At 39.4% G+C, this 23,834-nt stretch overlaps 1 protein-coding gene across 6 annotated transcripts in view; it reads right to left on the bottom strand.

The window, feature by feature from the left end:
• tanc2b (tetratricopeptide repeat, ankyrin repeat and coiled-coil containing 2b) overlaps positions 1-23,834 on the bottom strand; it is a 123,803-nt gene that overhangs the window by 82,776 nt on the left and 17,193 nt on the right. For 4 of the 6 annotated variants that reach the window (XM_027005089.3, XM_081697228.1, XM_081697229.1 and 1 more), the window contains exons 2-4: positions 23,598-23,649; positions 22,067-22,132; positions 14,810-14,903 (exon numbers count right to left, since the gene is read on the bottom strand). In XM_027005089.3, coding sequence (XP_026860890.2) covers positions 14,810-14,876 — 67 coding nt within the window. In that variant the 5' untranslated portion in view covers positions 14,877-14,903; positions 22,067-22,132; positions 23,598-23,649. The remainder of the gene's footprint in view (positions 1-14,809; positions 14,904-22,066; positions 22,133-23,597; positions 23,650-23,834) is intronic. The other 2 variants (XM_027005088.3, XM_081697227.1) reach the window with 2 other exon arrangements.

The following is a 23,834-nucleotide window of genomic DNA, read 5'->3' as shown; positions in this document are numbered from 1 at the left end:
TACTGAACATGCTAGCGAGGTCCTGGTATTCTTGAAGAGGGAAAAAGGCTTGGTCCTCAGCAGGACTCTCTATCGTTGTGGAACAGAGTTTAATCGCGGGTAAGGTCAAACAGTCCTTCTGACATTGTCTGTCCACTGAGTTATCTCCTTCTGGGGCCATGATTTGCTTGGGTTATGTTTTGCAAGCCAAGGTAGGCCCAGAATAACTGGGAATGACGAGGTTTTTAGGACAAGAAACGAGATGAGTTCAGAGTGGAGTGCGCTGGTGGTGAGTTTTACAGGTGCAGTGCAGAGAGATGTGGAACCAGTCCCTACTGGTGATCCATCAAGAGCGACCAGGTGAAGGGACTTGGGCAAAGGCTCCACTGGGACATCCAATTCTTGTACAAGACGGTCATGTATGAAGTTGCCCTCTGCCCCGGAGTCAACTAGGGCAGTAAAAATAGAGGATGGAGTGTGAGATCCAACATAGACAGGCAATATAAATGACTTAGCTACCATCCTTTGCTTGGGCAAGACCACTACCTTGGTTTGTGGTGTGGGAATCATGCCTTCTCTATGACTCAGTGACACAGATCTGTTGGGTCTAAGACGACACTCCCTGATAAGATGACCTGATGAACCACAGTAGAGACACAGACCCTCTTGGAACCAGCGCCACCACTCCTCTTCGGTTAAGTGAGAGGAATCACACTGCATTGGCTCCACCACGTGTTCTCGTCTAGGGTCTGATCTATTACTGGGATGGGGATAGGTGGAGTAAGTACTACTAGTTCTCCATGGTCTTTGTTTCTGAAGATAACGATCCAGGTGGAGGGCAAGAGCAAGTTGATCCAAATCGAGCTTAGTTAGCTCATGCAATACCTCCGAATTTAGACTGTTTTGGAATGTGACAAATAAAGCTGCATCGTTCCACCCACTACCAGCAGCCACAGTGTGTAACTCGCATGCATAATCAGCTATGGAACGGTTGCCTTGGCGAAGTTTAGTGAGCAATTCCCCACATGCTCTTCCTCCATGTAGGTGGTCAAAAACTGCCTTAAATTGCTCATAGGGCAATGTTTGTACACTCTCTCAGGTGGCAGTAGCCCAATCTAGCGCCTTGTTTGATAGACGAGAGGTAAGGAACAAAATCTTTTCCTGGCTAGAGCAGGGTGGAATACTATTGAAATATATGGAGCATTGTAGCACCCTGACACCTTTCAGGGGAGCCATCGTATTTCTCGGGTTTACTCACGGGGAAGGTCAGTTGTGTACTGATGGCAGCAGCAGTGGATACCGGCATTGGGGTGAACCGGGTAGAGGCAGTCATTATTTGTAGCCTGGAGGTACGTTCTCTGAGACACTGCCCGAATTCAGACATTTGTGTCTGTTGATCCGCCTGTTTGGCGATTGTGTCCATCAACTGCGTGAAGCCCTTAAGCACCTGCTGGTGTTGGTTCAGTAGCTGACCCTGGTTGGTATGAGTCTCCTTCAAGGCTTCCGAATCCGCCGCCTGCATGGTGGCGGAGTATTCTGTGAGGGGCCTGGCAGAATCAGACGGTCGCGGATATAAAACAGGAGCTTTATTAGTGTTCAACTCAGGGGTAGCTGAATAAACCAGGGTCAAAATCAAAAGAGCAAAGTAAGGGGAAATCCGAATCATCGTGATAGAACAGTCCGTGTCAAAACCAGAAGAGCAATCCAAAAACCAGGCAGTAATTCCAAAAAAGGGGCAGGCAAAAATCAGCAACGAGAAATACAAAATCAGGGTACAGTACACAGGAAGATAATCAAAGAAAATAATGCTCTGTGGGCTTAGAGAATCTAGAGGTAATATTTCACAATTCACCAGCTCTGTTCCAACCTCAGCACACTCTCCCACCCCAAACTCTTTGGGACCCCAGCAGAAGCCGACCTACTCCTTGCAGTCACAATGAAAATATTCTCCACTGCCCTTCCACCAGTCCAGTTATTCCCACGCATACCACTCAGACTCAGGACACATAAACCAAACTGAAACTAATGGCCTTTGCTATGAAACACCAATCAAATCTGATGTTTTACCACAATGTTGCATTAAACCTTGTTGCATTATTTTAAAAGTACAGATCTCTTTTACATTTTCAGCATTTGGCAGAATTAGGTAAGGCATTTATCATATATTTTATCAGTATGACAATCTCTATGATCTATGGTAATCCAAGCTCTGACCTTGCTGTTGCCAGCACATTGCTCTACCTGCTATCCAAGTGAGCTGCAGGAGCATTGTACAGAATGTTACATACTTTTACAGAATGTGTTCTTTCATATCAGTAATAAAAATCTCAAAACAACCAAAAGGATATCATGGCTCCTATGGATTTTAGCAAAGCACTGGAATAAATCTGCCAGTCATGTAAACCTGTCATGTAAACCTGAGACACAAAAATAAATAAATAAATAAATAAATAAATAAATAGATAGACATTTTTATGTAGTTGAGACTGGCACTAGAATAGTCTGATATTTCTAGCCTATTCCTACATAATAGCAAAATCAAACACTTGCTCTATGCTGAGCACTTGGTTCTGCTGTAAGAACAAAAGTGTCTCATCTACAGAGATACTGGAAGGAAATGGCCTTTCATAGTCTGCTTGAAAATATCCCAGAAATATACCTTTCTATGGGTGTCCCACAAACAGGTAGCATTAATGAATAACTACAATATCTAAAACCACTTTATCATCAGCTTGACAATGAAAAGCCAAAAATGACAATGGGCTCAAGTAGTTTCACCTTGCCTAGAAAGCCTTTAATGAAAAAAAGGCCAAAAAAGGATGATGTGCTATTAAATCATAATATGAGAAAACTTATATTCATATTAAAATCAATTTAATTCAATAATAAATCCTGTTTATTTATAGGTGAGTAAAATACAGGGTCCAAAGCTAAATCCTCTTTTCAAATTCAGGAGGACATAAAAATGTTTTTAAATCTGCAGTATTCAATTTCTGAAGACTTAGACTTAGACTTCTAGACTTAGCCAATGAAGGACAATCAATCCCATACCCTCCATCCAAACCTTGCTCCAAAATCTCTCCCTCCCTCTAAAGAAGTGGACATCCTTTACACCTCGTATGCCTAGTGCTTACTCTCCCATGTGCAGTAGGCACACACATAATAATTAATAGGCAAGGAGTACTGCATCCTGTAAAAATCCTTCCTTGGTTAAGACACAGACCAAGCTGATTACAGGGCACAGGGAAGTCACACAGACCTGTTTCTGTTCTCAGAGCACCTACAGTAACCAGAACTAAAGACAGTTTAGTTGCGTTTGTGAAATAAATTGCTAGCATCAATTTTAGGGCAGATGAAATACCTAAACTCAACTAAAGACAGAATTCTTCTGGCCAACTCTGAAACAAACTGGAAGCATAGTCAGTTTATTTTTTAATTTTCCTTTTATCCAGAAACCAACAGCAGGGGTCAAAATACTGGCAGGCAATGTCATCACAGGAAACTCCATTTTTCTTGTTGTTGTTGTTGTTGTTACTGTTGCTGGTAATGGACTGTTACATAATATATATAAGTAATTTTGACAAGCAAATACATAGGACTTTAACATAATGTGGAACTGATTAAAATATGTTAATAATAAAGTTTTTTTTTCCATTCCTATTTTAGCTTTTTCTTGTTGATTTATTATTTCATTTTTACATTTTTACTGGACCTTGGTCATGGTATGATCCAGATAATAACAAGCAAGTGAATAAATATCTGTTACTATTTTTGTTGACAAAATTACACTGGAATTTCAAATGTTTTTATATACTGTATAGTGCTACTTTTAAGGTTTACTATTAAACATAGTGTGAGTTAATATTCATATCCTGTATATATGTATTTAATAAATGTATTTGCATTATGAACAGAATTCTCCCCAGAAAATTAGCATCAGTGGGCTTTTTTCTACTGTAAAAATGCACAAAAGAGAAATAAAATTAAATGACTTCTGTGTTAAAATTACTATTGTATTCTGACTGCCATCCCAATAAATAGCTAATAAAATAAAATGAGAGTGGGATAATGAAGACATGGGTTTTTGCAATTGACAGTGCTAGAAGAAAAGGGCGAGGCTTTAATCAACATGATGAGGAGAGGAGGTATTAGCACAAAGAGTCAGGAAGCAAAGATTAACAGGGTAACTGACAGAATAACAAAAAGGTACAAATACAAGATCTGAGAGGAAGAAAAATAAAGAAAAAGACAGAAAGAACAAATTGATATTTTAAATATGAAATTCTAAGCAGTGTCACGGTATGCTCCCCCTCCCACTGATCACGTGGTATGGCCCGCTATATGCAGTGGAAGTTTATTGCAGTTTATTGTTGACTGCGACTGCCTCCTTGTTTATTGTCACACCCCCTAGTTAAACACACACCTGCACCTTGTTCTTTGTTTTCTTTATGTTTACATTTAAACACCTGTGGTTGTACCATGTAGTTGGTCATTGTAGGTGTTAGATTTTCATGTTCATGTTCATGTTCATTGTTAGCTCGTAAATTCTTGTTAATTAATGTCTGTGTTGAGAGAGGTCTGTGTGTCCTGATCCTTGCCCTGCAGCACAAATGGACAGAATCATGAGACTAAGAAATGTTAAGCTCCAAATCAGATGAATTCAATCAAACATTTTTTTTTCTCCCTATTGAAAAATCTATTCTGAAAAAAAACCTGAAACCCTAATTCGGCTTAGTGTAGCTCTACAAATTATAGAAAGATTGAGTGGTAAAAACAGACCATGTTACTGATTTACTGGATTTTGAAGAAGCGTATTATTTTCATTATTTTATTATTTCAAAGCTGACTGTCCACAGAACTGAAATGCCACTTTCCCCTTTAGCAACACTTCTTAGTACAGCATGGTTTCTCTTTAGAACATTTTTGATGCCACCAATGCAGTACATTCTTCAAAAACTAAAACGTAATTAGCTGTATTTCATATATGAGATTTTAAAAAAAGGATCAAAAACGTAATACCATTCACAACATACGGTGAGTTTTTCACACTTTAGAGATGAATTTTCTTTTTTTCCGTAAGTTTCCACTGAGTATGTTAAAATAAATATCCTGCTTAATCTGGTTCTAAGCAAGAAGACCAGTCATCCAGTGTGCTTGGCAGTGACACGAAGGAAGTAAATCACAGTTCCTTGATTCAGTAAATTTAAATTAACTTTTTTTTTTTTGACAAATACACTTGTATTTGACATATGCAGTAGCACAACCAAAGTTCCAGTATATACTATTAACTAGAAATCAAAGCTACTGGGAAAAAGGGACAGCCATTTTAGGGCTTTTCCACTTACAGCTACTTTTACCATTATATGGTACTTCCCACTTGTACACATCACTACATGGTTTTCAAGGTCCTTGCGGTACACCACTTGTTCCTTTTCCAGCCATATCCCTTATCTCAGGACAAAACTGAACTAAAATGATAAATCTCAGAACATGCTCTCTCCCTTCTCTTTCTTGTTATGCATTCCACAGCACAAGATATGAGTAGGTGGAGAAATGTGGAGAAATGATAATTAGGTACATTTTAAATCAAAAACACTCACCAAACCTCCTCCAAACAATCATATGGTCTCTTCTGAATTTGTTCTATATCTAGAGGCAAGGTTAAGACAGACATTCAATATGCATACTGGCTAAATGTATAATAGAATATACGTATGAAATCATCAATCAAGACAGATATTATATATGTAGCATAATCTCATCCATAATAAATACTGAACCAGTCCTAGGAGAGAATCCATCATGCAGTAGTAATGTTGGCAAGGGTAGCACATCTGAGAAAACACCTAAAAGTTCTGAATATAAAGTGTAACATACTGTACTGTCTTACAAATAAATGAATGAATGAATAAATGGGAATAAGTCAATAAATAAGAAATAAATAATAACCTACATATTAACATTCTCACAAAACATTTTCACATGCACCCATCATGTGCAAGATATAAGCAGACAATTAATATATAAACAGACCATCATCTGTAAACTATGAACATATATTAAGAATAGACTGGAAGAAAATGATGCATCAAACTGACACCAGTCTGCCTTGAGCTAATAAATATCCAACTAATAAATATACAATATATAGACATCAAGGTCTTAGGACTTTGTGAGCAATCAGTAATAAGATTAATGGACATCACTGTATGTAATCTGCCCTGTCACCCTAAGCATACGTGTGGCCAGATCACCCTGTCGCAGGCAGGTAAAGCACCGTCCTCATCTGATGGCTCACCTCTGTCTGTGATGGTCTGTGTCCACAGCAGTTCAAATCGTGATATGAGCAGCATCCGTGCAAATCCCACACAGGAGCAGGAAAGAGTGAGGGAGCAGAGAGGAGATGATGGAAGGATGAGGGAGGAATGCTGATGAAAAGAGAAAAAAGAGGGGAAGGAGAGAAAGAAAAGGAGGACAGAAGGAAAGAGAAAAGAGAGGCAGGAGAGTCCAGACAGAGGGAGAGCGTTCAGGAGTGTGAGCTGCGTGGAAGGCAAGCGGCAGGTGTCACACGCATGAGTGCGCGTGCACACACACACACAGACACACACGCACACACAGAAATACCCACACGCAGACGCCCTTTTCCCTCGGGTTATATCTTTTCTTTTTTTCCTTTTTCTCTCCTTCATAGGAGTATATCACTGGATCCTGAAGCTCTTCATTTCTAGGATTCCACTGGCTCATTTTTCACAGACATATCAGAATATTCATACCCTCATATTGCCATTTTCACAGTTGATGAAAGAGGCCACTCTTTGCACCCAAAGAATGAAATAGCGTTGGCCCGATCAGTTATCATAATGGTACAAGGTGCTCTGCCCTACGTCCCACATGCACACTCTCTCTCTCTCTCTCTCTCTCTCTCTCTCTCTCTCTCTCTCTCTCTCTCTCTCTCTCTCTCTCCCTCTCTCCCTCTCTCTCTCTCTCTCTCTCTCTCTCTCCTCTCTCTCTCTCTCTCTCTCTTCCCTCTCTCTCTCTCTCTCTCCTCTCTCCCTCTCTCTCTCTCCCTCTCTCTCTCCCTCTCTCCCTCTCTCCCTCTCTCTCTCTCTCTCTCTCTCTCTCTCTCTCTCTCTCTCCCTCTCTCTCTCTCCCTCTCTCTCTCTCTCTCTCTCTCTCTCTCTCTCTCTCTCTCTCTCTCTCTCCTCCTCTCTCTCTCTCTCCCTCTCTCTCTCTCCCTCTCTCTCTCTCTCTCTCTCTCTCTCTCTCCCTCTCTCCCTCTCTCTCTCTCTCCCTCTCTCCCTCTCTCTCTCTCTCTCTCTCTCTCTCTCTCCTCTCTCTCTCCCTCTCTCTCTCTCTCTCTCTCTCTCTCTCTCTCCCTCTCTCTCTCTCTCTCTCTCTCTCTCTCTCTCTCTTTCTCTCTCTTTATCTCTCTCTCTCGCTCGCTCGCACACACACACACACACACATCCATGTCACAGAAAGGTGTGGCTGATGCAGCTTGATTGTCTAAGCAGCCTGCTCTAAAAGCCTTCACAAGGATGCGATCTCCAAGGAACTATTAAGCAAAAAAAAAAACAAAAAACAAAACACAGTAACGTACGACATTTAGCCGCTTTTATTGCTTTTAACCTTGAGACCAAAAACTCTCCACTTCTCCAAAGGGCCTCAACAGATGATGCTTTTTCGGTTGTCCTAGTGAAAGAAAACAAATGCACTGGTGAAAGGGAGACAGACATAGACAGACAGAGATTAGATGGTAACAAACAGTGAATTACAGTAAAATAAATGAGTAAGTGAGGAGGCGTTCGGGCAGCCGGGCCATCGGCTGTGTCTAGGATAAGAGGAACTCACAAGAGTGGAACACTGAAGTGCCACTTTCACAAAACACATAGAGAAAAAGAGAGAGGAAGAGTGAGAGAGACTCAGAGAGAGTGTGTCACTGAGAGAGAACTTAAAATGTCACTGCTACTAAGTGAGATTATGGCGAGATCAACAAACATGCTCCTCTTATCTCACCACTGCCATGGCAACGCCAGAGACAACACATCTAAACTTAAGTGATTCGCTACACTTTTGTCATGGGTACTCAATGATGAGGTCACAGCCTGTGCAGAGATGAGGTCATAACAAAGCTGCATGGTATTTTTGTGCATCCACATCCCACAAAGCAAACAAAACAAAGTTTGACCCGGTATCATCCCAGAACTTTGTTGTCTTAGTGGCTTAGAGGCCTACTGATGAGGTCATATGTTCTGGGAAATGTCACTAACTACACTGACCCAGTTTGACCACAGCTTTGTTACCGGGGGGTCCATGAGGATAGATCAGCCTGTACGCAGTGATGTTCTGATCCACTCTGCATGATCTGGTTTGCTTTCACCAATTGCAGCACACATGACGTGGCCTTAATGCTTCCACTACTCAGTATTTTAATCTGATATATCTGAAACTGTATCGCACTAGACCCACAGAATAATCTCCAGCTGTGCCTAGTGAGCGTGGTCTCAGGGGGCGCAGGCAGAAAGTGGAGCCATCTCGGACTGCCATGAGCACGGATCTGTTGGACTGTTCACAAGAGGGGCCAAGCTCTATGAGCTGATTGAACAGGGAACACTGAGCAGTGGTAACCACTGCTTCGCCCACTGGAGAAGGAGGCGTCTGCAAACATGAGGCCAGTTTCACAGGCTACAGTCTACAGTTGGTCTCTGAAGGCTGCACAACATGGGCAATATACACTGAATGGCCACTTTATTATAGACACCCATCTAGTAGCAAGTTGGAGCTCATTTGGCCTTCAGAACCACAGCAATTCTTCATGGCATAGATTACACTAGGTGTTGAAAATGTTCTGCAGACAGGACAGCTTCTCACAGTTGCCACAAATTAGATGCAGGTACTGACATGCTCTAAACAGCCAATTTTACCTCATCCCAGAGATGCTCTATAGGATTAAGGTCAGGGGACTGAAAGACAACTCGCTGGCATATTTCTGGAACAAATCTATGACTATACGACCATTGTGATATGGTACATTGTCCTGCTGAAAGTGTCCTTCTACCATAGGGTCAACAGCAGCCATGAAGGGATGAACTTGGTCAGCTAGGATGCTTAGATAAGCTCTGCTGTACTGTCCTGGGGATCAGAGGACCTACAGTGTATCAGAGGTCCTCTGACACATCCACAGGAATTAGAGGACCCAGAGTGTGCCCAGATAAATATTTCCCTCACCATTACAAATTATTGCATCATCCACCTTCTCCAGCCTGAACTATTATTCCCTGACAGGAAGGGCTCATCAATTCATGCCAAATTCTGACCCTCAATTCAGCATGGTGCAACAAAAATCTGGATTCATCTGACCAGGTGATGTTTTTTACTGCACAGAGGAGTTTGTCTTTTTGCTTCCCCTAGACATCAATGGCACTCTAACTGATCATCTGTAGCCCATGCTAAAGATGATGAGTTGTGCATTTGGACATTCGGCTGCAATTTATTTAACTGTCTGTTCGCCAGAACAATTCTTGACATCCTTTTCTGACTCCTTTCGTCAACTAATTGTTTGCATCCACAGGATCCCCTTTTGGTATACTCTCAACAATACTGCATGAAAAAAATGCACAAGGCTGGCAGTTTTTGAAATACGAGCCCTGGCTTGTCTATGACTATGATTGATGTCTAGGCTGATGCCCATGCCTCATTCAAAGTTGTTCAGATCACTCAAATTTTGGATTGGACAGATCATTTTTCAATTCTGAAGTGGATTCACACTAAAACTGATTCACAGTAAAATAGCTCACCTTATATTTTGCTACACTCCGGGGTCACATGCCTAATTTCCATACAGGGAAGATCCAATCATGAAAGGACAGGTGTGCCTCATAAAGTGGCCAATAAGTCAAAATTTCAGCTAAAGATGTAGAGGTTTTAAGAAATTGCAGTGTAGCACCCAAAGTTTCCCAAGAAACAGCAAGCATGATTCATCAATACATACACAGAATAATAGAGGTCGGACGGCTGTTTTTTATTTAGTGAAGAAGTATATCTGAATATTCCAAGAATGTATTGATGTGCTTATTTGGTCACCTGCTAGATAAGGGACTGCTTTTATGGGATACAGTTAGACAAGTCTGTCTATTTGGCCGCTATCTCTGAAACATCCAAGGGGAGTTATTTTCAGTAGAGATTCTCTAACATAAGAGGTGGCTCTTTTGTTTTCCATCATATAATATCAGGCTCCTATATAACTGAAATACGAAGACCTATGATCCTGAAACTGGCATCCAAGCTAACCTTTGAAAAAACAACATACAATATTAAAATGTAACAAAAATGGCATTAAGAATGTGTCATCTTGGGCTGAAGTAAAAAGAAAATTCAGGTTATTTCATGAGCTCATATGCATGCTGCCCTTTGTACTGAGCTTTCCAAAGTCTTTGACATGTTTGATGACTCAGTACTCTTAAGAAACTTCTAAAACAAATGGTTTTGCTGAAAATGCCAAAAACTGAGCCCAGTTTATCACTGTTAGGCAACAGTGTGTTACTCTGGGACACCAAAAGCAGACTTCCTTTAAATAAGATTCAAGCCCAGGTCCAGATTTATATAACATATATATTTATTAATAAAATTGCTTTTCTGCCTCAGGTATAAACTAAACTGCACCTTTATAGAGATTCTGTACATGCAGCAGTAGAAACATTAACTACCATTCTTTTTCAACACCTTATACAAGCATGAGCTTAAATGCAAACTAAAAAAATATTTATGCAAAAAAAGTATTTATGCCATTTTCCAGAAATTTCACCATCAATTGTAACTCTCTGAATATCACTACCCCGAAGGGATCTAACATTTAAAAGATTACTGAATACCTTGGCATATGCCTGGATGATGCACTTACTTTCAGATATGTCAGTTAGTTTGTTAGTAAAGTAATGCAAAAAGCTTTATTGTATAGGATTCCTATATTTATATAAAATGTGCTTCCCAGTGCTTTCTAGGAAAAGTATCATAGAAGCAATTTTGCTATCTACACTTGACTACATTGCTGTAATTTATAAACGTCTGCCTCAAACCCTTGGATTCATCGCTCTGCTCTCAGATTCATCACTGGCAATCCTTACACCACTCATGTACTTTATGAAAAAGTTGGTTGACCCTCTCTGGTTGTGCACAGGGAAACACACTGGCTCTTATTTATTTATAAGTCACTTACTGGCCAAATGCTATCATATATCACCCAGTGCTCTCTGTAAATAATGAACGTTATCTATTGATTAGCCTCAGGTCTCTATAACTTTTACTGAAATAGGAAAATTAGTTTTTATCTACAGTGCACCAGCGAACTAAAAATTATAGATTCGGTACAGCTCTGCTCACTGATATTTCTCCATTTTATAGGAGCAGTAAGTGATTATTTATGATATTTAAGAGATCCCATCCTACAAAAACTATTTTAAACATTGCCACTTTGGAGAACCCACTCTGGTTCATTTGGGGATATAAAGCAAGTTAGTTCTCATTTGATCTACATCTTTATAGAAAAAGTTATAAAAATAATATACACTTTCATAAATATTGTTTGCTACTTTTTGATGGTAAAAATGACTTATTGCTACTTTAATATTTGACTTTCAGTCTGTAAATGTTTGAGGTGATTTCCAGCTGTTTGAGGTGATAAATCATGTTTCATGATTTAGTTTTAGTTTTTATTATAATCTACTTTTTCCTAACTTTTTTCTTTTAGTTAATTACTAATAGAATCATTTTATTTAGTCTTATTTAATAATCTTGTTTACTTAAATTGCTTCCTAAATTTTACGTTGTCTTACTTGCTATTTTATATTAATATTGGTTCTTTTTTTTTACCATACCATAGCTATTTTTACTTACCATTTTCTCCATCCTTCAACTCGTTTTGTAATTATTGCTTGGCTACCTTGCAAATGAAGGCCAATCTGTACAGTCTAATTTGTACTGAGTCTCTGTTAAGTCTATATATTTCCATATTCACAATAAGAAAGGCAAAGGTTTGAAGACACCACTTTTCTTAACAGATGGCTTTATGGTATCAGTAACAATTGACATTATCAGATCATGAAAAAAGCACTTTATCTGCAGGAAAAATGCCAAATGCACTTGCATATGGTTTGTAATTGCCAAACACTAATAGATTCTCACAAGGTCACACACAATAATAATGTTGGTGTCATTGTTTATTGTTCTTATGCTGAGAATTTGTTCCAGATGACATGGATTATAGCTCACAAGATAGCTAGATAACTAATATAGTTAGCAATAACCATCTTGCAAGCTAATTTCTGTTTGAATTAAATAGAGCACATGCTAATGAAATGCCAAATATGAATAAGACCATATATTTCTGTAATTATAGGGTGCAATTTTGGTAATGTTATATGTGGGGGAAAAAAAATAGGTAAACATCTAGAATAGGCAGTGGTGTGCAGCCAGGCAAGCGAGGACCTAATCAAACTGCTCATTAGTTTGGCTGCAGGGACTGGGTCTATGGTTGTGCATGCCAATGTGCCCCTTCTGGTGATATTTCAAAGGTTCTGGACAGTAAATTTGTTAGCAAAATAACAGGAAATCTGACCAATTTATGATTTTCTCTATAGGGTCTAGCTTATAGCAGCATGACTCTTCTCAGCATTCTGAAGAAGGGTCCATGGCATTATTAGTAGAACATCACTTTCTACGTACATGCTACCTTATTCAGCTAACTTCAAATGGTGACTACATTTGAGACTGGCATAGTGGCATACCTAATTGAAAAGCCTTTTTCAGGGCTACCCTTCAATGAAAGTCACAATAATTCAGTGAGATCTATAAATCTCAGACAGAAATGAAAAAGCTATATATGTAGTTTCTGTAAGACAAACTTTAAGATGAATGCCTGGCTAATGAGTAGTCTGCAGCATACAAGCCACTTTGTTTTGTCAACTATAGTTGCATTCTGAGGACTGATGAGCTGTATTTTAGAATCAAAACAATAATTTAAAGTTGTGTATAATGGGGGGGGGGGGTTACCCACTTTATGTACTGTGTGCCACTGAAAACAGGAGCCATATTGGGTGTGTATTATGAGATTGTATTATATGTATTATGTGTGTACTCTGCTGCTTGTCCTCTCACTCAGTCCCACTCCCATCATCACATTGCATCCATTCTACAGGATCTCCACTGACTTCCTGTTAAGTACACTTCAGAATCCTCATTCTCACACGCAAAGCTCTTAACAATGTCGCTCTGCCTTATCTTTCTGACCTTCTTCAGTACAAACCTACTCGCTCCCTCAGGTGTTCTTCTGCTAGGGTCCTCACTGCTCCTACATCCAGTCTTCACAGCTTCTGTGACTGAGCATTTTCCAAATGTGCTCCATGCCTTAGGAACTCTCTCCCGTCACTGTTCGTCAATCTGCTTCTCTGTATTTAAATCCAACCTTAAACCTTACCTTTTTTCCCTAGCTTATGAACTTCCTCAAGCTTATGAACTTCATCGCTCACTCTAATGATTATGATTATGATTATTATTATGGTCAACCTTAGTCTCCTACGTCTGAGGAAGGTTCTGTGGTTAGCCAAGACTTGCAGAGTTTGGGGCTCTTTCTTTTCTATAATTTTATAGCAGAAGCCCAATAACTTCTGCTTTAGTGATTACTGATATAGCCCAAACTTCTTCAGGGGCTCCTATTACAGTTGAAGCCTGCTATAGCATCTTCAATGTCAAAGCCAAATTTATCTGTATAGTGCTTATTGCAACAGCCATTGTCACAAAGCAGCCTTACAAAGGTGTAACTCCAAGGCCCCAGTGAGCAAGGGAAAGGTGACAGTAGCAAGGAAAGACTGCCTAGGAAAACTTTAGGAAGATACCTTGAGAGGAACCAAAACTCAAAGGGGGAGGGGTCCATCCTCCTCTGGTCGACACGAGACAACACCTGCAATACTCTTTTAGTTTTTAATTTAAAAATTATATGAGGCGAACACATAATTCTTACAGCAAAACACCTATAGTTTTCCAGACATGCTATGACTGATCTAATGTTTTGATATTTATGAAACATGTTGCTAGCAAGTGTTCTACAAGTACCACCAACATCTGCATTATGTTCACAAAAAACATATTGTGATGTAATTCCTTGCAATAATCATAACATATGACCACACTGTCAATCCCTAACTGACACCATGGAATACATTTGTAAAAAATATTGGGCCACATTTCCCCCTCAATGTCCAGTATTACTTAATGACAAATTTCAAACTGATATTTTATTTACAAAGATGAAGGAATATTCAAAATGCTAAAATCTATGTTTTATCTTTATGAAGATATGAATCAATGACAATAGCCTTAAAAACTCTGAACATGGTGAGTAATGTTTTGTGGGTCTATGTGCACAGTTTCTCTGCTATCTATTTTTTAATTAATTCAACCCAGATTTTCCAGCTGCTAAAAGAGACAATTGTACGCAAATTCCAGGATATTTTCAAAGAGGAATCTTTCATTTCGAATCTTTGAATCTACATCAGAAGGTAACTCATCATAGAGACAGGCCAGCTAAATTTAGGGTTTGTCTACACCACATAATATATTTGAAAATGCAAGCAAATTTATGTATGACTTCACAGAAATCTTTCTGCACAAGAGCTGGTACAGAACTAGGACGTGAACTGTGTATGTGTGGTAATATCTGACAGCTCGGAGGTGTATCCATTATCAGTAATAAGCATCATGGGTTGTCCCATTAACATCCAAGCCATGATTATGAAGTTGAGAGGGTGAAAGGTCAAAGGTGAAAGGTTAGACTAACCGCTGCTGTTGCGGCTTTTCTTGCTGGCCTTGCCCCCCAGAAGCATCTTCAGGCTGTTCCTGAACATGATGGCAGCAGGAGTCTAGAGAAAGACCTGCCAGAGGACAAAAGAGAAAGAAGGAAAGCCACGACTAAACAAAGAGCATTGGAACAGCACTCAATCCCTGAAGCAGAGACATTCAGTAGAATCCATTTGAACCAATCCACTAAAATAAAGACGTGTGTGAAAACCTCAGCAGTCTCAGTGTCACAACCCTACCAGTCCAAAGTACGTTCAGTGAGTTCTAGTGTTAGGGACCCAGGCATCAACACATATGCTGTGATGTGAGTAACTGTTTAGAGGAAAAGGAAGCATTACCAGGGTAGATTTGACAGCTTGAGACTCACATAACTCAGTAGTTTAACGTATAGGCTGTAGAGCTGGTCAAACATTTTGTGTCTATTCTGTGAAAGATTTGACACTAATTTGACACTAAATTTGACTAATTCATTTACTTACAGAAGTAGATCAAAGCAAGGGGGTGCTATAATATATGTACTTGAGAACTGTGGTCTTTGTAGTTAAATCACTGACAAACAGCACAAAAAAACTTTTACAAAGAGTCCTTATCTGACTAAATAAACCTTTTTTCCATTGTGAACACTCTTTCGCGCGCACACACACACACACACACACACACACACACACACACACACACACACACACACACACACACACACACACACGTGTGATAATGATTTCAGAATATGTATTAGGCAGGCTTAGTGCTAGACTCCCATATCATTTATTTCAGAAATAGTCAAGCAATGCAAAAACAAACCTATATCTTAAGCTTGTTTGGAAAATATGGCAGTAGACATTTTTACCTATCAAAGGATGCATGCTTTATACAAATATTAGCATGAAAATTATGCTTCTCTATAGGTCTGCAACAATAGTGTTAGATAATTATTGTAGTACATAGCTAACACAATCATTAATCATTCATCTTTTGCTTTGTAAATCTGTTTTTGCTACTTCAGAACCTTGAACCATTTAAATGACAAAAACATCTGAAACAATGGTTTTGTCTTTTCTAAATAATTTTCTTTCCTTTGACCCCAGTTTTCTCCCAGTGTTAGTCATCTCCAATTCCACCTACTAGCTAACAAATTTTCTGCCGACTCACAATGCCATCAAGCTGTGTTTCCTCCAGTACACATGTAGTCAGCCACTGCATCTTTCAAACTGCTATGAGCACAACATCACTGGTTGGTTCAACATGCTGCCTATGGCAGAAAGCAAACACCAGAACTAGTTAGTGCTGTGTTGAGGGGTGTGGAGGGGAATGGGGCATCCAGCCCACCTAGAGACTGAGGCCAATCATAGCCTGGGATGGGTGTGACATCACTGGAGAGTGAACCTAATGATAGAGCCAGCACTAAGGCCACTGAATTAAGGGCTTCACTGGCATGCTTTCATTTTTAATATTACAATATACAAAGTATTCAATTTTATATAATCTGTATAAGCATTTTGGTAAATTCAGTATTTATCAAGATTGTCTTCCAAAGAGTAGAACATTGAACGCAAGAACAAGACATCAGATATCAGTAACCCATCATGTTCTGGGGGTGGCACAAATGCAAGAGGTCACTGTGCCTTGAGTTCACCAATCCACAGATGAAGACTCTGGTATCAAGTTCAAGTTTGGTTTATTTGTCACATACATAGTCATACACAGTATAACTCACAGTGAAATGGTTTGAGAGTGCTCTGTCCAAACTGAGGAGAAAAAAACAGGGGTGTATAGGGAAATATATATCTATATATATATATACAAAATATATTAACAATGTATGTACAATATATGTATAGTATGTTTATATACACAATGTATATATGGATATGTATCCATTTAGTCTGTGTCTGTGTGGTTTCTAATAATGACTTAACTCCATTTTAATATCACAAGAAAGTCTGGTTTCAAGCCATTCTCCATCCCAGAACTACCTATTTTCAATATTTCAATATGGATGAAATTATTATTCCAGTTCTAGTTAATATTAACAATATCCTATGGTAACCAAGTCTGCAAAAATCAGGTCAGTTTCTTTTCAAAGAATATCAGTTTATTGTAGTCAGTGCTGCAGTTTTTAATGCATTTCACAGCTTTTTAAGTGAGGCAAAATGTATTCTTTTCTGTTTTTAATTTGGAGCCATTGTCTACTCAGTTTCCAGGTCAGAAAAAGATAATCTGCTTCATAGCATTTAAGGTAATGAAACTCTTTCAATAATATGACCCTGCCGCCACCATTTCTTTTCACATTTTTACATTTTTTAGGTAACCTCAGGAATTTGTATCCTATGCTAACATACTTTTAAAATATAATACCCAAATTCAGTAAGGTTGGGTTAACAGGGAGGAAAAACTGTCATTTCTGTTATTACATTGTTAGATGTTATACAAATGCTGTGACAGTGATTAAACCTTTTTGGGCATATATTTGTCACCTCTCTCTTGTTCTCCTGCCCTCTCTTTCTTACTAAAGTGTGCATACAGTACATATGATTTTAACTATAAATTTTAACTAATATTACAAATTATTTCTACCCTATAGATCTTGATCTTTATAACACATTTACACATATTTTAGTCTTACTCAAAGTGTTCCAAGAAAGAGAACATTTTTCACAACAAGAGCTGACAAGCTATTACAGTAGGGTCCCCAGTCCAATTACAACTGCATGTGCACTCATAAGCTATTTCTTTTTTTTTTCTTCTAGAACTTTCTTTTGCTCTTTAATTGGCTCATCGACAGAGATGCTGGAAGTATGATTATTAGCCTTGTTCCTCCACTGTCAACTCTTTATATGTTTTAGTGAATGCAAATTCCAACAGTTTAAAACAAATTTGCACCACTCTGAGAAACCATTAAAGCTTGGTGCATGACGCCACAGCTACTGAACACAGGGCAGTAGAAAGAAGCATAAACAACATTTACATAAATTAGCAAGATTTTGGAAGAGGTGAAGTGGGTGAATGAAGCCTGTGCTGGCTGTTAACAGGCCTTCAGAGGTGCTGGGTGTCAAAGGATGCCTCAGGGTGTCAGGGAAGCATAAGGGATCGCATGGAGCACTTGTAATAAGCTATAAAAGCTTGGCATATCTATACCAACCAAAGGAGAAAAAACTATGCTATTGCATTTTTATGGGTTCAAGGATGGATATATAAACAGATGAAGAGAAAGAGGGATGGATGACTCCTCCTCACCTTCAGAGATTCAACATTACAAAACATTTTAAAATTTCCTTATAAACTCCAGCCAATGCAGCTGACTCTGACCCAGCTGCCTGACCAAACTCAAAACCATCTTTGTACATGGCCTTCCTTACTACAACCATCCACACTGAATGGGACAATAATGCAACATGCAATTACATAATCTAGCTCAAAATCTGTAAATCAAGCATACATGCACAGTAGACATGCAATTAAATTCTTTGTCTATAAAGAAAATTGCAATTATGAATCATTAATCAATTCCATGATTACAGATCTGACCAGAAAGACCACACTCTCTCCCTCCAATTAGGTAATTATTTAATTGGATTACATCTTACTAAAGGGCCAATGAATCAATTAATGAGTTGCTATTGAAGTTCAGTATTAATTTTCAAGTGCAGTTTAGGTTTGAGAGTGTATGGGCTTTTACGGTTGTACTCATACCAAATTAAATCAATTGGGAAAAGATGTAAATTATATTAACAGGTATTAAACGTTATCACTAATCCATGCTAATTAGAGCAAATTAGATATATGGGCCATGTGTTGTTTAGTATCCTTTAAAAGCACACCCTAGCAGGTAGAATGGAAACACTGAGATATAGAGTTGATACTGGGGGGGGGGGGTGTCTTGATCATCATTTTTGTCAGAAGGATTTTCTGAGCACTTATGAGAACATTTGGCATGCAGAAAAGAGTTTATATTCTAGTAACAGTAAACATGTTTGATTAGAGCTATCAATCTGAAAGCAACGATAAGTTATCTTCTTCCTGTCCCCGTTTCTTTCTCTCTCTCTCTCTCTCTCTCTCTCTGTTTCTACACACACACAAACAAAATGTTGTCTTTATTTAAATGAGTTTCTACTGCCTGCAGTTCTTTTCTTGCTAACCCCCCCCCCCCCCCCTCCCCTTCTCTCTCTTTCGAGTGCTCTTTGTGCTGTGATAAATGGATAAATCTAGCTGCCCGGTGTAATACCAAAGGAAACATCTTTAATAAATCCCCATGATCACCATAAGAGCTACAAAGAGCCAAGTCATTGTGGCCTTCAGTGTTCATTTATGTGTGTGCGTGTGTGTGTGTGTGTGTGTGTGTGTGTGTGTGTGTGTGCATGTGTGTACATGTATGTGTGTAAGAAAGGCAGAAAGATATTGCACCATTAGTACACAATACTGAAGGAACCGAATAGTAACGGGCAATTCTATTATAGACAAAATTCAAAAACAGATTAAATCACAAGGAATATTTAGCCTATAAAAGAACTAAACAACAGTATGATTTATAAATGTGCAAAAAATATATATTACAATGTACTTCATGAATTTAGAAATTTTGGCAAATTCTCTGTTTAGTTAAAGCAAACAGGAAAAGACAGCTGAAGAGCTGTTATTGGTTATATAAGAATGCATTCTGAATTAAATCCCTCTGGTTTTCAATGCGCCTCAAAGAAAGCGAGACCGACGCTAATGTGGCACAAAAATAGCCTTCACCTCCGTCTGACACACAGCAACGCGAAAAAAATCTACCAGTATCTACCGTATTAAAGATCATAACATACAGCAGTGGATATTGCACAAACCTGCACACAACAAAGTAACTGGGTGCTTTGGCCATTTGGTCGACAGGTGGCCTGTAAATGACTAACAACATTTTTTGTACAATTAAGTTCCTTGTTATGGTCATTATTATGGATTTCATCATTATATTACATTGTCATTCAGAAACTAGGGAATGATCATGCTCTCAGCCAAAATCTCTGGATTTTGAATCTAGATTTTCATCTTCCTCCTGACTATATGGTATGGGTGGGTAGCAAAAGCATCAAGAGGAGACACCCGTAATCTGAACAGTTTGTGCTCCGGAAGCTCAAGGAGAAGGTGGTGAAAACAAGGCAGGCACTGAGGAGGTGGGAAGTTGGAGCTGGTCTCCCAAAACTCGCCAGCGCTTGTGCGCACTCAATGCGGCATGTAGCGGAGCTCCACGCTCAGTGAGTGGGAACCCAAGGACCGGCCCACAGCGGCTCCGAGCAGCAGCCCAAACAGGGGCTTCTGCTGTGTCATCTCTCTGCTGAGCAGCAGCACAGCCTCCCACACAGGGCAAGAGCAGTAAGGATACATTAGACATGCAGGAATCTCTCTCACTCTTTCACTCTGTGTTTCTGTCATTCTAGCCTTCATGCAGAATACCAACCATTACACAACACATGCACACACACATACACACACACACACACACACACACACACACACACACACACACACACACATTATTCAAACACAAATTTAAAGTTGAGAAATTAACATTATAATGTCAACAAGGAGTAATGAACGTTATTACTTTTAAAACAAACTAATTAAAACTAAAGAAATGTTTATATAAAATTAATGAAAAACTGCAATGTTTTTGGATGTCTTCCAGACTTTGCCATAACTGTCAAAGTTGTAATATGTTTTTGGTTCTCTTTTATAAATCTACATTGGATTTGAGTGTTTTTAACCACCCCTAATAATGATGCAATCAGTATTGGTGACTGCCACCACCACTGATTAAATTAATTTATGCCCTTACTTCATATACTTGCTCAGTGGCTCCAGCACCAAGGTTAAAAAATCTTCACTCTGAGAATTACAAAGCCCACTACATTCACAGGCTGGTGCACAGATGTGGGTAACTTATACATAACCAAAAGGTTTTATCTCTCCATGCTTCTGAAGCTAGCATGTTACCAAACAACCATGGCTCTGCTCAAACAAGAAGTAATGTAACACATTTGCTTTATTATACTTTATTACTTTTCTTACTACACTGAAATCAGACATGGCTGTACCCACTCGTCTGGTATCCCTCATTGTATTATAGCATTTAACTCTTGTTTGCTCCAACACTAAAACTAATTATCACAAGGACTAATCTGTGGCACAAACGTTTCAGATCAAAGACATTCTGACAAAAGCAAATCCTCTTTATTGGCTCTCAACAGATTATATCAAGATAAAGAGTAATATCAAGAATCTTAGTAAGATTCTAAACACTGCAGCACACACTGCTATTGTTTCCAAATGTCAAACCATGAACAACATTAACACTAATGCAACATTAAGACTAAACAATCTGTTTAGTCTTGGTGGAGATGGAGCAGTGTGCATCTGTTCTCTCTTTAGCAGCAGTTTTCAGAATGAGACACACAAGCTATGGCAATGACAGTGCCATTAAAGAGCTTTAATTAATATTAAAAGCACAGCAGGATAGACTGACCTGATAGGACTATTAGCATTGGCCATTAGGACTTAGTACAGAGTTTCTAACACCATTCAACTGTACTAAAACTAAATCAACCATACGCAACAAAAGCTTTATGAAGAATTACACATATATTCCTGCATATTTTTAACCAATGTTGGGAAAGGTAGTTATGACTCAGTAAGAATACAATAGAGCTAATCAACCACTGCATTTGAATCTTTATTAATCAGCCTCCTTTGTTGTAATGTTCGTAATGATGATGAATCAAATACAGGTGCACAGCAGTTCATGTATCTTCTGAGTGTAAATAAAAAAGTGATGATAATATACAGTGTTGAGTGAACTGAGCTACAATTTGACAGTCCTTTGCCCCAACTAATGATCAACAGATTATTATGAGGAATAGCAGGGCTATGTTAACAGCTGCTGGTTACATCACTGACTCTAGACAGGCCTATTAGAGAGAGAGAGAGAGAGAGAGAGAGAGAGAGATAGAGTGTGTGAGAGGGTGTGTCCATGACAAGCGTTCTAAGAAACCTAATGAAGTTGTGACATGGACTGGAAAGGAGCTTGCATTAGCACTGAGATGAAGGCATCTTATCCGCACCTAAGATGATCAGTTCCTGACGCATGCTGGAATTGAATTTTGCCCATATCTCTCACTCCCTACCAGAGCAGACATAAGAGGTGTGTATGTGTACGTGTAAATCTGTGTGTGTGTTTATTTAAGTGAGAGAGAAAAAGACTTACTGTGTGTTCTGCAGTGGTATGTGTGTTCAAGTTAACTCCCTCCATGCATCATAAATCAGCAGTAAACTAGAGAAAGACAAAAGAATTCAGTATACCACTTTTATATAAACATATCAGAAGACACTATATGCAGTAATGCAAAGGCCTTAAGATGCAGACAAACTGAGGCCATTTTAAAAAGAGCCCTGCAGGGCTCCAGCTGCTTTGGTCCAACTGTAATCGAAATTCCACCAGAAAAAAAAAAATTCCCCTTTGTTAGCCCTGCTGGAACACACTGCTTGCTTTCACTTAACTAAGAAATACTGAATCCTACTGAAAGAAATCGAGATTACTTGAAACTGCCTTTCAGCATTTGGACATAGCCCCAGACCAGTGGGTGGAACACTAAGAGATGTGGACGTAAAGGAGTTGAGGAATGGAGATCAATATAAGCACAGTGGTCAGGTAGAGGAGGCTGAAAGCTATCAGACAGTGGCAACAAACTGGAGGAGCTATCAGACAGAGACAGTGGCAACAAACTGGAGGAGCTATCAGACAGAGACAGTGGCAACAAACTGGAGGAGCTATCAGACAGTGACAGCAGCAACAAACTGGAGGAGCTATCAGACAGTGACAGCAGCAACAAACTGGAGGAGCTATCAGACAGTGACAGTGGCAACAAACTGGAGGAGCTATCAGACAGAGACAGCAGCAACAAACTGGAGGAGCTATCAGACAGTGACAGCAGCAACAAACTGGAGGAGCTATCAGACAGAGACAGCAGCAACAAACTGGAGGAGCTATCAGACAGTGACAGCAGCAACAAACTGGAGGAGCTATCAGACAGAGACAGCAGCAACAAACTGGAGGAGCTATCAGACAGAGACAGCGGCAACAAACTGGAGGAGCTATCAGACAGTGACAGCAGCAACAAACTGGAGGAGCTATCAGACAGTGACAGCAGCAACAAACTGGAGGAGCTATCAGACAGAGACAGCGGCAACAAACTGGAGGAGCTATCAGACAGTGACAGTGGCAACAAACTGGAGGAGCTATCAGACAGTGACAGTGGCAACAAACTGGAGGAGCTATCAGACAGAGACAGCGGCAACAAACTGGAGGAGCTATCAGACAGAGACAGCAGCAACAAACTGGAGGAGCTATCAGACAGTGACAGCAGCAACAAACTAGAGGAGCTATCAGACAGTGACAGCAGCAACAAACTAGAGGCGCTATCAGACAGTGACAGTGGATGCCACTGATCTTTAACTCAATTATGATCATAATCAACAATGATAAAACACATGATTTGATTCTGTACAGCCCCTCCTCCAAGACATCTCCATGTGTGTGTGTGTGCGTGTGTTCGTTTGTATGGCCACACCCTCCCTGTGTATCACACCTGTTCTTCGTTTTGTATCGTTATCGTGAGTGTATATAAGTCTCTTGTTTAGTCGTGGATGTTTGTGGGTGTTTAACCTTCTGTTAGCCTGTGTGCTACGCTGTTGTATGTTGTGTGCTAATAAATGTCACTGTGTTCTACATGGCTCACCTTTGCATCCTGCCAAGCCGTCCACCATTACAGATTCGACCTTCAAAGATACCTAGGATTAATATATATATTAGAGGTGGCCATTTTGTGAGATGAATGGTTTCATCATCACTCATCAGCCTGATGTCCCACATATCCTATTGGTTATTACAGAACAAATATTTCCACTTGTTCATATAATTTAGCACTGATTAGCTTTTGTTCTTTTTTTTTCTTCTTAATATCAAGTGTATCCCA

This window comes from Electrophorus electricus, chromosome 15 (assembly GCF_041902795.1).
Source record: "Electrophorus electricus isolate QZ-2024a chromosome 15, ASM4190279v1, whole genome shotgun sequence".
In the NCBI taxonomy this organism is placed as follows: domain Eukaryota; kingdom Metazoa; phylum Chordata; class Actinopteri; order Gymnotiformes; family Gymnotidae; genus Electrophorus; species Electrophorus electricus.
The sequence above is the reverse complement of the archived record's forward strand: the minus strand, read 5'-3'. Positions and strand labels throughout refer to the sequence as shown.